The 15,534-nt window shown below is 40.2% G+C and overlaps 1 protein-coding gene across 4 annotated transcripts in view; it reads left to right on the forward strand.

Moving 5' to 3' along the window:
• LOC128698178 (uncharacterized) overlaps positions 1–15,534 on the forward strand; it is a 393,415-nt gene that overhangs the window by 357,463 nt on the left and 20,418 nt on the right. For 2 of the 4 annotated variants that reach the window (XM_070098652.1, XM_070098653.1), the window contains exon 6: positions 2,543–2,596. The exons of the other annotated variants lie outside the window; for them this stretch is intronic. In XM_070098652.1, coding sequence (XP_069954753.1) covers positions 2,543–2,596 — 54 coding nt within the window. The remainder of the gene's footprint in view (positions 1–2,542; positions 2,597–15,534) is intronic. 4 annotated transcript variants of the gene reach the window in all.

Here is a 15,534-nt window from a genome sequence, read left to right on the forward strand (position 1 = left end):
CAGGTGTACCAGTGTTGCATCATAACGCAGGTGTACCAGTGTTGCATCATAACGCAGGTGTACCAGTGTTGCATCGTAACGCAGGTGTACCAGTGTTGCATCATAACGCAGGTGTACCAGTGTTGCATCATAACGCAGGTGTACCAGTGTTGCATCGTAACGCAGGTGTACCAGTGTTGCATCATAACGCAGGTGTACTAGTGTTGCATCATAACGCAGGTGTACCAGTGTTGCATCATAACGCAGGTTTACCAGTGTTGCATCATAATGCAGGTGTACCAGTGTTGCATCATAACGCAGGTGTACCAGTGTTGCATCATAACGCAGGTGTACCAGTGTTGCATCATAACGCAGGTGTACCAGTGTTGCATCATAACGCAGGTGTACCAGTGTTGCATCATAACGCAGCTGTACCAGTGTTGCATCATAACGCAGGTGTACCAGTGTTGCATCATAACGCAGGTGTACCAGTGTTGCATCATAACGCAGGTGTACCAGTGTTGCATCATAACGCAAGTGTACCAGTGTTGCATCATAACGCAGGTGTACCAGTGTTGCATCATAACGCAGGTGTACCAGTGTTGCATCATAACGCAGGTGTACCAGTGTTGCATCATAACGCAGGTGTACCAGTGTTGCATCATAACGCAGGTGTACCAGTGTTGCATCATAACGCAGGTGTACCAGTGTTGCATCATAACGCAGGTGTACCAGTGTTGCATCATAACGCAGGTGCACCAGTGTTGCATCATAACGCAGGTGCACCAGTGTTGCATCATAACGCAGGTGCACCAGTGTTGCATCATAACGCAGGTGTACCAGTGTTGCATCATAACGCAGGTGTACCAGTGTTGCATCATAACGCAGGTGTACCAGTGTTGCATCATAACGCAGGTGTACCAGTGTTGCATCATAACGCAGGTGTACCAGTGTTGTATCATAACGCAGGTGTACCAGTGTTGCATCATAACGCAGCTGTACCAGTGTTGCATCATAACGCAGGTGTACCAGTGTTGCATCATAACGCAGGTGTACCAGTGTTGCACCATAACGCAGGTGTACCAGTGTTGCATCATAACGCAGGTGTACCAGTGTTGCATCATAACGCAGGTGTACCAGTGTTGCATCATAACGCAGGTGTACCAGTGTTGCATCATAACGCAGGTGTACCAGTGTTGCATCATAACGCAGGTGTACCAGTGTTGCATCATAACGCAGCTGTACCAGTGTTGCATCATAACGCAGGTGTACCAGTGTTGCATCATAACGCAGGTGTACCAGTGTTGCATCATAACGCAGGTGTACCAGTGTTGCATCATAACGCAGGTGTACCAGTGTTACATCATAATGCAGGTGTACCAGTGTTGCATCATAACGCAGGTGTACCAGTGTTGCATCATAACGCAGGTGTACCAGTGTTGCATCATAACGCAGGTGTACCAGTGTAAGGTTAAAGTTTGTTTGCAGCAGTAAATCATATATCATATAAATGTCGTAGAAGCTGTAGATAACCTTTGTTCATATGTGATTTTTGTATGGTGTGTGTGTGGGCGGTGGTGAGGTGTGTGTGTGGGCGGTGGTGAGGCGGGTGTGTGGGCGGTGGTGAGGCGGTGGTGAGGCGGGTGTGTGGGCGGTGGTGAGGCGGGTACACCAAGTTTGATGGCTCTGAAGATGGTATCTGGTTGAGCATGAAATATAGAGATCAAAGTCCGTTTTGTGTTTAATTTTCCGCCCTCGTGGCAGTCAACTTTTTGCCAGGATTTTGTTGAAAGTGAAGATCAGTTGTTTACTTCATGAGTAGATGTTGTTAACTTCTGAAAGTTTCCCCCTTACAGTTTATACATTACGTTTCCCCTCACAGCTTTATATAGACCTAAGCTTCCCCTCACAGCTATTATACAATTAAGTAGATCTTAGGGGAACCGCTGGTGTTTGTAAGTTAAGTGAAACACTGAAACTAATGTTAAGGTTATGATCGAACAGTGTGACGACATAGTGAGGCATTGTCAGCGGTAAGTTCGACCCCATCATGCTGCTGAATACACATATGCATATTATGCATATTAAACTTTAAACACGTGTGTGTGTGTGTATATATATATATATATATATATATATATATATATATATATATATATATATATATATATATATATATATATATAAAGAGCGCCGTATTCTTAGAAAAAGTACACGAATGTGGAAGGTGAACACTGAAAGATCAATGTTCTGTGTTCTATTGGGTTAATGACCTAGAGAATGTTATTTATTGTATGGATTCATGTATACTCTTGACTTGTGTGCTGGCTTATCGTATTTTCTTGGAACTATACGCTAAATAGAAAGTAGTCGTGTAATATGCTCATAAGAAATTAAACTTGTGCAATTAGTTATTTTCCAGGAAAGGTGAGGATGGTTGGTGAAGTGTATTTAGATGTAATAGATAAGCGTATCCTTGTAATGTTCGTTAGCATAGTGTAATGGCCCATTTTCTTTGGTTAATACCAGCTGATGGGATTCGTTTTCTTTCATGATGGTTCAGAGGGTAGCGCGTCCCGTTCCTACACCTCACTAACCCCTGTCAACCCGGGTCTAGGTAAGGGATGTTCCACTCACATTGTTACTGTTCGTCTTGGTGTTGTAACTCTGGCTGTAGGTCATGATATGTAGATGTTGTAACTCCATGTTAACAGCTGAATGGCTAACTGGGTGTTGTGTCAGTCACCATATGTGTTTTGTTAATAGGTCTACCACGCGGGTAAATATTTGTCGTGACTGTTGGCTATTGAGTGATGAAACATGTTTGTTGTAAGCACTTAAGTGTCTCAGTTCATGTTGTGGCTGTATTAACAGTTAGGTGACATAATGACTCAATACGGCTATAATATTACGAATATAAGTTTTTTCGTCTTCTGTTAGAGTATGTTTTTATGATTAAAATTTGCTTGGACTGCTTACGTACGACTGTTTGTTACAGCACGATGAGCCAGTGTAGTAAACTTTGTTTATTTCTTATTATTTTGATTTATTTTATTTTGAGTTGAGCTTGTTGAGCAACCTTGGCAGGTCCAGGTGTTAAAGCTGACATTAGAGGCCCTAGCTTGGCCCAGTGTTATAGCTGACATTACAAGACCCTCGCTTGGCCCAGTGTTATAGCTGACATTACAAGACCCTCGCTTGGCCCAGTGTTATAGCTGACATTACAAGACCCTCGCTTGGCCCGGTGTTATAGCTGACATTACAAGACCCTCGCTTGGCCCAGTGTTATAGCTGACATTACAAGACCCTCGCTTGGCCAAGTCTCATCTGCTGCACTTTTTTTTTTATGTTTTACATTTTCGCTTGTTGACATTGTTGCTTGCGAGATTTTGCTCATCTGCAGATTTTTTTTCTGTTCTCATAGTTTTAAGGAGAAACAGGATCTTGGGTTTATTATTGCTGATGCATATAAATGATTGGTTTGCCACAGACACCCGCATAACATTTCAGTTTAAGACAACGTTGTGGCTGCTGACTTTCATTACTGTCCTACACAACACGAGGTAGTATCTATGGTACTCTTCCTACTCAAACGTTCGTGCGCGTCCAGGCACCTCTTCAACGAAGTCTCAAAGTCAGTATGTGAAGGATACAACACGAGTGAGAGAGGTAAACTGAGCTGATAAGACTTGACAGAGTTTTTAACCTCAGTGAATATTGCATGAGAAAAAATTAATATAAGGAGTTATTGTGTCAGTAGTGATACAACACTTAGTTTTGAATGTCTACTGACAGTAAGTCTACAGAAAAAAATAAGAGAGACGGCAGGAAACAAGAGACTGCACAACAGGGCACTATTAAGATATTTTGTATTTTGAAGAAGTGCAATGGAAAATGGAACTAGAAGGAAAGGCTTTGCAAGAGATGGAGTGAAATAAAATGTGTAGAGAGACAAAAGAAGCATACGTAAGAAACATGAAGAAAACGAAATAGATAAAACAGAGAAAGTGCTCATGTTTCAACTAGGAACGAAGACAATCCAAGGGAAGTTGCAAAGCAATGTAAACATTAAAAAGACAGAAAATATGAAAAAAAAGTAGAAGCTGATATGTGATAATATAAAACGAATTTGAGAGTTCGAAAATTATTTGAATTAAATCTAAAACAAAACCAAAGTTACTCCACAGCTACATAAGAGAGATGATTGTCAAGGTTCAGGTGATGTTGATGAAGAAGGATAGAAGGCTGCTGAGGACGGTAGAGAATTATGCAGAAGTGTCAGGGAGGTCTTTATAGAACAATACTGAGCTTCCTGAAAACTGCAAAACAGACCAACAGCAGCTACTTAGGGAACGGGTAAGGGCTGAACCCATGGCAAGCCAGTGCTAATACTAGCAAACCAGTGCACTGTCCACTGAACTAGGCCGGTATGGTATGATGGCTAGCGCACCTACCTGCTAGTATTATGACTGGCTCTGCTCTGGGTTCCAACCCCACCCGTCCCCTCAGTTTACAATCGTGTTAGTTCGGTTTCCTGAGTCATCAGGACTTAGGAAGCATTCACATTAAGGAAGAAGTGATGCGACTATTAACTGAGCTTGATATAATAATAAACACTAGACCAAAAAGCAGTACCTCTGTGGGTACTGAGAAAACTGCTACATGACACCATAACAAGGCTTTTCAATTAGCTGCAGACGGGACAAATCAATAAGGTACTCATATATATAAAAGGGTGACAAACAGTAGTGCTAAATTATACATCAGTATCTTTGAAATGCATATTATCCAAGGTTCCAGGAAAGAGTATAACGAGAACGGTAAGCAAGCATCTGGAGAAAAGATTTATTAGAGAAAAAGCCAGCACGCATTTACGAATTGTAAATATTCCCATTCGAACTTGAAAGAGTTTTATGGCAGCACAAGAATGGGTGGCTAAGATCCCCGGGTTCTAAGAAAATATTTGATATGATCCCACTCCAGAGACTATCCCAAAAATAAGAAGAACATGCAGGAATATAAGGCAGAGTGTTCCCGTTCAAAGTAGTTCGCCAGTTTTGTTCCAGCACGGGCCTTTTGCATGAGGTGACCGGCAACACTAGGCAGAGTGTACCAGTGGATCGGGGAGTACCTGAAAGACATGCCATAGTGTAGGCGCAAGAAATAAGACATTTAGATGGGCGAGAGTAACGACTGGGGTTCCACAAGAATTAGCATCGCGACCAAAAGGAAGGACCTAAGAATTATACCGACATCAGGGAACAGGAATAGGCTCCAGAGAGACTTGGAGAGCTGCAGATGTGGTCGAACAAGAGGCTGCTGGAGCGCAATTCAACTACAGTATTATTATAATCAGAAAGAAGCGCTAAACCAACAAGGGTCATACAGCGCTGCAGTGTAATTCAAGCAAATGAAAATTCGTGCATATTTTAGGACGAAAAAATCGGAGATAGCGTTATAGCCTGGGAGGAAAAATGATGCAAATATTAATGAAGAACAGTGATATAGGTGTTAATATCACAGTGATATAGGTGTTAATATCACAGTGATGTAGGTGTTAATATCACAGTGATGTAGGTGTTAATATCACAGTGATGTAGGTGTTAATATCACAGTGATATAGGTGTTAATATCACAGTGATATAGGTGTTAATATCACAGTGATATAGATGTTAATATCACAGTGATATAGGTGTTAATATCACAGTGATATAGGTGTTAATATCACAGTGATATAGGTGTTAATATCACAGTGATATAGGTGTTAATATCACAGTGATATAGGCGTTAATATCACAGTGATATAGGTGTTAATATCACAGTGATATAGGCGTTAATTTCACAGTGATATAGGCGTTAATATCACAGTGATATAGGCGTTAATATCACAGTGATATAGGTGTTAATATCACAGTGATATAGGCGTTAATTTCACAGTGATATAGGCGTTAATATCACAGTGATATAGGTGTTAATATCACAGTGATATAGGCGTTAATATCACAGAGATATGGGTGTTAATATCACAGTGATATAGGCGTTAATATCACAGTGATATGGGTGTTAATATCACAGTGATATAGGCGTTAATATCACAGTGATATGGGTGTTAATATCAGTGATATTGTGTTAATACCACAGTGATATGGGTGTTATTATCACAGTAGTATGGGTGTTAATATCACAGTAGTGTGGGTGTTAATATCACAGTGGTATGGGTGTTAATATCACAGTAGTATGTTCGTTAATATCACAGTAGTATGGGTGTTAATATCACAGGAATATGGGTGTTAATATCACAGTGGTATGGGTGTTAATATCACAGTGGTATGGGTGTTAATATCACAGGAATATGGGCGTTAATATCACAGTTGTATGGGTGTTAATATCACAGTAGTGTGGGTGTTAATATCACACTGGTATGGGTGTTAATATCACAGTAGTATGTGCGTTAATATCACAGTAGTATGGGTGTTAATATCACAGTGGTATGGGTGTTAATATCACAGTGGTATGGGTGTTAATATCACAGGAATATGGGCGTTAATATCACAGTAGTATGGGTGTTAATATCACAGTAGTGTTGGTGTTAATATCACAGTGGTATGGGTGTTAATATCACAGTAGTATGTGTGTTAATATCACAGTAGTATAGGCGTTAATATCACAGTTGTATGTGTGTTATTATCACAGTAGTATGGGTGTTATTATCACAGTAGTAAGGGTGTTATTATCACAGTGGTATCGGTGTTAATATCACAGTAGTATGGGTGCTAATATCACAGTGGTATGTGTGTTATTATCACAGTAGTATGGGTGTTATTATCACAGTGGTATGGGTGTTATTATCACAGTAGTATGGGTGTTATTATCACAGTAGTATGGGTGTTATTATCACAGTAGTATGGGTGTTATTATCACAGTAGTATGGGTGTTATTATCACAGTAGTATGGGTGTTATTATCACAGTAGTATGGGTGTTATTATCACAGTAGTATGGGTGTTATTATCACAGTAGTATGGGTGTTATTATCACAGTAGTATGGGTGTTATTATCACAGTAGTATGGGTGTTATTATCACAGTAGTATGGGTGTTATTATCACAGTAGTATGGGTGTTATTATCACAGTAGTATGGGTGTTATTATCACAGTAGTATGGGTGTTATTATTACAGTAGTATGGGTGTTATTATCACAGTAGTATGGGTGCTAATATCACAGTAGTATGGGTGTTAATATCACAGTAGTATGGGTGCTAATATCACAGTAGTATGTGTGTTATTATCACAGTAGTATGGGTGTTATTATCACAGTAGTATGGGTGTTAATATCACAGTAGTATGGGTGTTAATATCACAGTAGTATGGGTGCTAATATCACAGTAGTATGGGTGCTAATATCACAGTAGTATGGGTGCTAATATCACAGTGGTATGTGTGTTATTATCACAGTGTTAATATCACAGTGGTATGGGTGTTATTATCACAGTGGTATGGGCGTTATTATCGTCACTGGAGTTACACACAACTGTGTAACTTTAGCTTCATATGCTACACTGGTAAGTTCAACATAATGCTGTTTAAGAAAAAATCATTCAAGTTTGCTTTTAACAGCATATGTTAGGCCTGTGATACTATATCACTTGGCCTCACTGTGCAGCGCATATATGGTCTAGCAGGTTCAAGAACTCAAACAGATTCGTTGATCAGCATCAAGACTAATTCTAGAACTGAGAAGAATACATTAAGAAGAGTTTGAAGGAACTGAGCCTGACCACTTTAGTGTAGAAAAAAACTAGGGAAGACTTGATTATGACATACAGAATTTTGAAGGGAATATTTTTTTTTATCATACTGGCCGATTCCCACCAAGGCAGGGTGGCCTGAAAAAGAAAAACTTTCACCATCATTCACTCCATCACTGTCTTGCCAGAAGGGTGCTTTACACTACAGTTTTTAAACCGCAACATTAACACCCCTCCTTCATAGTGCAGGCACTGTACTTCCCATCTCCAGGACTCAAGTCCGGCCTGCCGGTTTCCCTGAACCCCTTCATAAATGTTACTTTGCTCACACTCCAACAGCACGTCAAGTATTAGAAACCATTTGTCTCCATTCACTCCTATCAAACACGCTCACGCATGCCTGCTGGAAGTCCAAGCCCCTCGCACACAAAACCTCCTTTACCCCCTCCCTCCAACCTTTCCTAGGCCGACCCCTACCCTGCCTTCCTTCCACTACAGACTACTACACTCTTGAAGTTATTCTGTTTCGCTCCATTCTCTCCACATGTCCGAACCACCTCAACAACCCTTCCTCAGCCCTCTGGACAACAGTTTTGGTAATCCCGCACCTCCTCCTAACTTCCAAACTACGAATTCTCTGCATTATATTCACACCACACATTGCTCTCAGACATGACATCTCCACTGCCTCCAGCCTTCTCCTCGCTGCAACATTCATCACCCATGCTTCACACCCATATAAGAGCGTTGGTAAAACTATACTCTCATACATTCCCCTCTTTGTATGAGAGTATAGTTTTACCAACGCTCTTATATGGGTGTGAAGCATGGGCGATGAATGTTGCAGCGAGGAGAAGGCTGGGGGCAGTGGAGATGTCATGAAGGGAATATACAAGGCAGATAGGGATGGACTATCTAAATTAAGAAGACCATAGACAGTACGACAAAGGTGGAAGGTGAGAAGACATGCGTCATAGGGAGATTGAAAAGAACTTTTTTAGACTCATAATGGTAGAAAATTAGAATGAGTTGGACGAGACAGTAGCTGGTCGGTCCAATAGACCAGAAACTAGTAATGGAAGTAAAATTAGTTGAAGAGGCGGGTCCAGGAGTTGAATGTGAACCTCCACAACTACTGCTCGGTGAGTATACATTGGTGAGTATACTTCTTGTGTATTTACAATTCTACATTTGAAGCGGGTTATTTGTGTATTGTGTAATAAATGTAGGTTTAACGTTATGGTCTGTGCTATATATGCACCATGGAGAATAATAGTGGAATCATGAGGTGAAGAGAGTGAGCAAGAAGTAAACACAACAGGATGAAAGACCATTAGTGTAAATATTATATAAGTAAGGTTAAAATAGTGATGGAGTGTACAGTAAAGGAAAAACAAATGAGAGAATAGTTGAGTCATTAGCATATTGTTTTGCTGAAAATAATAAAGCGTTTAGGGGAGAAATAAGGCGAGAAAACCTTGGGAGGATATCATTATCAGTTAAGGGTGAAAGTGTTAAGGTGAAGGGTAAGGAGGTAGAGGTGTTAGAAAGATGGAGAGTTTATCATGAAAAGTTGTTAAAGGTAATTATGGAAATTAACACTATTTCCTGCATAGGACAGATAGAAATATAAATAGTTACTGAAAAAGAAAGAACCTGAAGTGAGTTTGGAGGAAACGAATAAGGAAATAAACAGATTGAAAGAGGGGAAAACAGATGGGATGGGTGGGACTAAGACTACAATGCTAACATGAAATGGAGAAGAACTTTTGGAATAAATGGTTTATTAGTTTAATGTATACCTGCCTAAGAATTATAGGCATTAGGTGTGTTAATTATAGGGATAAACGTATGGTAGAATATTAAAATAGTTGTTACAAACAAAAACTAGGATTAACGACGAAAACGAGAGATTTGGTGAGGAAAAATGGATGAGTAGCAAGTGTGTGTTTACGACAAGAGTGCTTAGATCAGGGTGGTGAATATTATTGCGTATGTAATGAATAGGTAATAAATTGCATCTTAGACAGGTATGTATATATTTGTAGATGTGATTCTTGGGGCACAAGAATGTAAAAATTATGATATAAAGTTTGAGTCGTCAAAGTTGCTCTTTGCTGATGACACAGTGCTTTTGAAGGATACGAAAGAAAAGTTTTAAAAGTTGGTGGTGTTTTAGGGTGTGTAAAATAAGTTGAAAGAAACACAGAAAATATCTTAGTGACTTGTGAGAGGTCTAGGAAATGGAAGATTGAACATTAGATTGGAAAAAAATGTATGTGAAGGCAAGGAATGTATTCAGAGAGCGAGAAGTGAATGTAAAAATGAAAGGTGAAGTGTATCACAGAATAAATGGAGAAAAGAAAGTAGGTGTCTCGAATTGTCTGTGAAAAGCAAGTTGTCACTGGTAGCAAAAAGAGGAATATTTCAGAGTATATTACTGTCAGTGCTGTTGCATAGATGTAAAACATTGTCTTCGAATGTTACTATAAGGAAAAGACTGGAGGCAGTGGAAATGTTTTGGTTTTTATACTCTGCAGATAGTAATGAGTGAAAAAAATAATAATGGTTTGGTAGTATGAAAGGTTTTATTAAAGGAGCAAAGGAGGGGTTGTTAAAATGGTTTGATCATATACAAAAAATTTAATCAAACATGTTTGTCAAGAGAATGCATAAATCTGAGTGGATGAAAGATGAAATGGAGGTAAAAGAAAGAGTGGAAGGAGGATGTGAAGGAGGTTATGAGAGGGGCTGCTTGGTCATGTTGTGTTTTGTGAAGTACTAAACTAATGAGGGAGATTCAACACGAATAAAAGTTTGATCCTCCCAAGGTGTTGCTTGGCAGCCAACAAACATATACACCTTCTTGATGGGAGTGAGTGGAGGCCGGTGTTTTTGGGGGGATGAATTATTCGACTATGGGCATGGTACGTACCATAAGTGTTGGAAATATTGCTTCCCTGTGGGTCATTGGCTCGTGCACGTCTGTAAAACAGATGTGGAGCGTGTAATGAATGTGTTTTTTGTGTCTCCCTATCTTGACAGGAAACTATTGGTGTGCAAAACTCAGCGCAATATATATATATATATATATATATATATATATATATATATATATATATATATATATATATATATATATATATATATATAATGTGTGTGTGTGTACTCAATTGTGGTTGCAGGGGTCGAGTCATAGCTCCTGGCCTCGCCTCTTCACTGGGCGCTACTAGATCCTCTCTCTCCCTGCTCCATGAGCGTTATCATGCCTCGTCTTAAAGCTATGTTTGGTTCCTGCCTCCACTACTTCACTTGCTAGGCTATTCCACTTCCTGACGACTCTATGACTGAAGAAATACTACCTAACATCCCTATGACTCGTCTGAGTCTTCAGCTTCCAATTGTTACGCCTTGTTTCTGTGTCCCCTCTCTGGAACAACCTGTCTCTGTCTACCTTATCTATTCCACGCAGTATTTTGTATATCGTTATCATGTGTGTATGTGTGTGTATGTGCAAAATAACCACGGGGGAGTTGAATGATAGCTCTAGGCCTTTCGTGTTGCAATCATCACATCAGGAGCTTGCAGTGTTGCAGAAAAGAGGAGGTCCAAGCAAATACGATCTTGTATAGCTTGTTCGCGATTTTTGCGCGATATATATATATATATATATATATATATATATATATATATATATATATATATATATATATATAAATAAATAGAGTTTGTGTGTGTGTGTGTGGGGGGGGGGTGTTGTGTCGCCAAGTCTCAGTAATTGCTCTGCTATAAAGGTACACAACAAGTTAGTTGACTTACATTTATCAAGTACCCTGAGTTTCCAGAGCACTTACACCTTATTAAGAGTTTCAAACTTTATAAATTACATTTTGAGTTCTCTCCCAGCCGTGATGGACTTGTGTTGGCTGGTGAGAGAGATGAAGGTAGGGAGGGAGGAAGGGATGGAGAGAGAGGGAGGTAAGGAGAGAGGGGAGACCACAGGTAAGATTATGAAGGGAAACAGACTGTGTTTACCTATTCTGATAACTAAAAAAAATGGCTGATGGTGGGGTGTAAGAAAGTAAACATGGTTCTCAAGAATCACTGCCCCATTCCTTCAAGATTTAGATACACGAGTGGTGAAGGTTTCAAGTCGATACATAAAATCATTACCCGTATATGCTGCAGAGTAATTATTTGATTTAAACTCGATTGATTTAATTTGTTGGCTATTGTTTGATTTTGACCAATGTTTCTTAAATAATTTTCATGTTCTTGGGTTAGTATTATAAGTGATTTATCTTAATTAAACGTGCTGGCCTCTGTGGAAAAAAGTTGAATGTTTATCTTCATATAATAATGAAGGAGACTACAAAATGTTTGACTTGTATAGAAGATTTTACACACTCAGCAGAAAACTAAAAATTCTCTCTCTCACACACACACACACACACACACACACACACACACACACACACACACACACACACACACATACACACACACACACACACACACACACATACACATATACACACACACACACACAATTTTATATATATATATATATATATATATATATATATATATATATATATATATATATATATATATAAAGAAGAATGGACGGGAACTGCACCATCCTCTTCCACCTCCCAAAATCCAGTACTGGAAAGGAAGCTAAAGGTATGGTACACCAATGCAGATGGAAAAAGCAATTTAAGAGTGAAAAGGGGCAAGAACGAATCACTGATGCATCCCCTGACATCATAGTAATAACTAGAGTCAAAACTTAAAGGGATGATAACAGATGCAATCTCTCCAACTAGATATCAGATCCTGAAGAAAGAGGGTAAGGAATGGCACTGCTCATCAAAAACCAGTGGAGTTTTGAGGAAATGGGAGGAATGGACAGAGGGGAAACAGACGACTTCATTGTAGGAACACTTCAAACTGGGGGCCCAAAGGTGATTATAGCAGTGATGTATAACCCACCACTGAACAGCAGGAGGCCAAGACAAGAGTATGATGAGTGCAATAGAGCAATGGTGGATACACTAGCTGAAGTGGCCAGGAGGGCTCATATGGGTAGGACAAATTACTCATAATGGGGGGATTTCAATCATAAATAGACTGACTGGAAATACCTAGAGCTACATGGAGACCAGAAATGTGGAGAGCTCAGATGCTGGAGACAGTATTGGAGAACTTCATGTACCAACATGTTAGGGATACAACCAGAGAGAAAGGAGGGGATGTTACAGCAAGGCTGACTCTCATATTCACCTTGAATAGTTTAGTCATGGTGATATCACACACGAAACACTCCTTGGTGATAGTGATCAAGATTCCCTGAGTTTTGAATACCTTATAGAGTTAACATTGGAGAATGCAGCCACATGAGAAGGATGAGAGAAGCCAAACTTCAAGAAAGGGGACTACATAGGCATGAGAAGATTCCTGCATGAAGTGCAGTGGGAAAGGGAACTAGAGGAAAAGACAGCAAATGAAATGTTGGAACTAGTAACTACTAAGTGCTGGGAGGCGGAGGAGAAGTTCATACCAAAGGTAGCAGAAAAAAATGGTAAGACCAGAGTGAGAGCATGGTTTAACTAGAGGTGTAAAGAGGCCAAAGCCAAGTGTGCTAGAGCATGTAAAAAGTATAGAAGGTGAAGGACTCAAGAAAACAAGGAGTTGAGCATAAGAACGGGAAACGAATATGCAGGGACAAGAAGAGAGGCCCAGAGGCAGTACGAGAATGACATAGTATCAAAAGCCAACTCTCAACCAAAGTTGTTATACAGTCACATTAGGAGAAGAACAACAGTCAAAGACCAGGTAATCAGGCTGAGGAAAGAAGGAGGGGAGCTGACGAAGAGTGACCAGGATGTATGATGAACTTAACACAAAATTTAGAGAAGTATTCACAATAGAGACAGAAATGCTTCCAGCAAACCATGGAAGTAGGGTGCACCAGTTGGTGCTGGACACAATACACATAACCAAGGAGGAGGTGAAGAAATCGCTAGGTAAACTAGGTACCTCAGAGGCGGTGGGCCCAGATAACATATCTCCATGGATCCTGAGAGAGGGAGCACAGGAGTTATATGTGCCGCTAGCAGCAATCTTCAATAAATCTATCGAAATTGTGCAATTGCCTGAGGCGTGGAAGACAGCAAATGTAGTTCCAATTTTTAAGGAAGGAGACAGACAGGCAGCGTTAAACTACAGACCAGTGTCACTGACTTGTATAGTATGTAAAGTCATGGAAAAGATTATCAGGAGAAGAGTGGTGGAACACATTGAAAAGATTGGGCTCATACATGACACTCAGCACGGCTTCAGAGATGGGAAATCCTGTGTTACAAATCTACTTGAGTTCTACGATAAGGTAACAGAAGTAAGACAGGAGAGAGAGGGATGGGTAGATTGCATCTTTTTTGACTGCCAGAAGGCTTTTGCCACAGTACCACACAAGAGACTGGTACAAAAATTAAAGGAGCAGGCAGGAATAGTAGGGAAAGTACTGCAATGGATCAAGGAGTACCTGACAGGAAGGAAACAACGAGTTTTGGTACGTGATGAAGTGTCATAGTGGGCGTATGTGTCGAGTAGGGTTCCACAAGGGTCAGTCCTAGGTCTGGTGCTGTTTCTTTTATACATGAATGACATGGCGGAAGGAGTAGGTTCAGAAGTGTTTGTGTTTGCTGATGATGTGAAACTGATGAGAATACAAGTGGATGAGGATCAGCTAGGATTACAAGGGGATCTGGACAGACTACAAGTCTGGTCTGACAAATGGCTCCTGGAGTTTAACCCCAGTAAGTGCAATCGTGAAGATTGGGGAAGGACAAAGAAGACCACAAGCAGAGTACAAGTTAGGGGATCAAAGGCTTCAAACATCACTTTTTCTAAAGAAAAGGATCTTGGAGTAAGCATTATAACGAACATGTCCCCTGAGGCACTCATAAATCAAGTAACTGCTGCAGTACATGGGTGCTTGGCAAACCTGAGAATACCATTTCGACATCTGAGTAAGGAATCATTTACAACATTGTATACTGTGTACGTCAGGCCTATACTGGAGTATGCAGCACCAGTATGGAACCCACACTTAATCAAACACAAATTGGAGAAAGTGCAAAAGTTTGCAACAAGATTAGTCCCAGAACTGAAGGATATGTCTTACGAGGAGAGATTAAGGGAACTCAACCTGATGACACTAGAGGATAAGAGGGATAGGGGGGACATGATAACTACATATAAGATACTGAGAGGAATTGACAAGGTGGACAGGGCTTGAATATACAGGAACAAGGGGCCACAATTAGAAGTTGAAAACCCAGATGAGTCACAGGGATGTTAGGGAGTATTTCTTTATCCTTAGAGTTGTCAATAAGTGCAGTAATCTGGAGAGTGAAGTAGTGGAGGCAAATTCCATACACAGCTTTAAGAAGAGGCATGATAAATCTCATGGAGCAGGGAGAGAGTGACTAAGTATCGACCAGTGAAGAGGCGGTGCCAGGAGTTATGAATTGACCCCTGCAACTGCATATAGGTGAGTACACACACACACACACACACGGAGAGTGAGAGAAAGAGAGAGAAGAGAGATAGGCTGACATTGACATCCTTCATAATGAGGTCTGCAAATTCGAGCAGTAAGTGCCTAGGAGTCAGCTTTGGAATTACTGCATAGATCACTGAGTCCCTCGCCAAGGGAAGGTTACGCAAACAATTGTTTAGGATTATTAACTAGGGATAATGCAAGAAAGTCAAGTAATATAGCTTGTTTCCACCAGAACCCTTC

This window comes from Cherax quadricarinatus, chromosome 63, assembly GCF_038502225.1.
Source record: "Cherax quadricarinatus isolate ZL_2023a chromosome 63, ASM3850222v1, whole genome shotgun sequence".
NCBI classification, from domain to species: Eukaryota; Metazoa; Arthropoda; class Malacostraca; order Decapoda; family Parastacidae; genus Cherax; species Cherax quadricarinatus.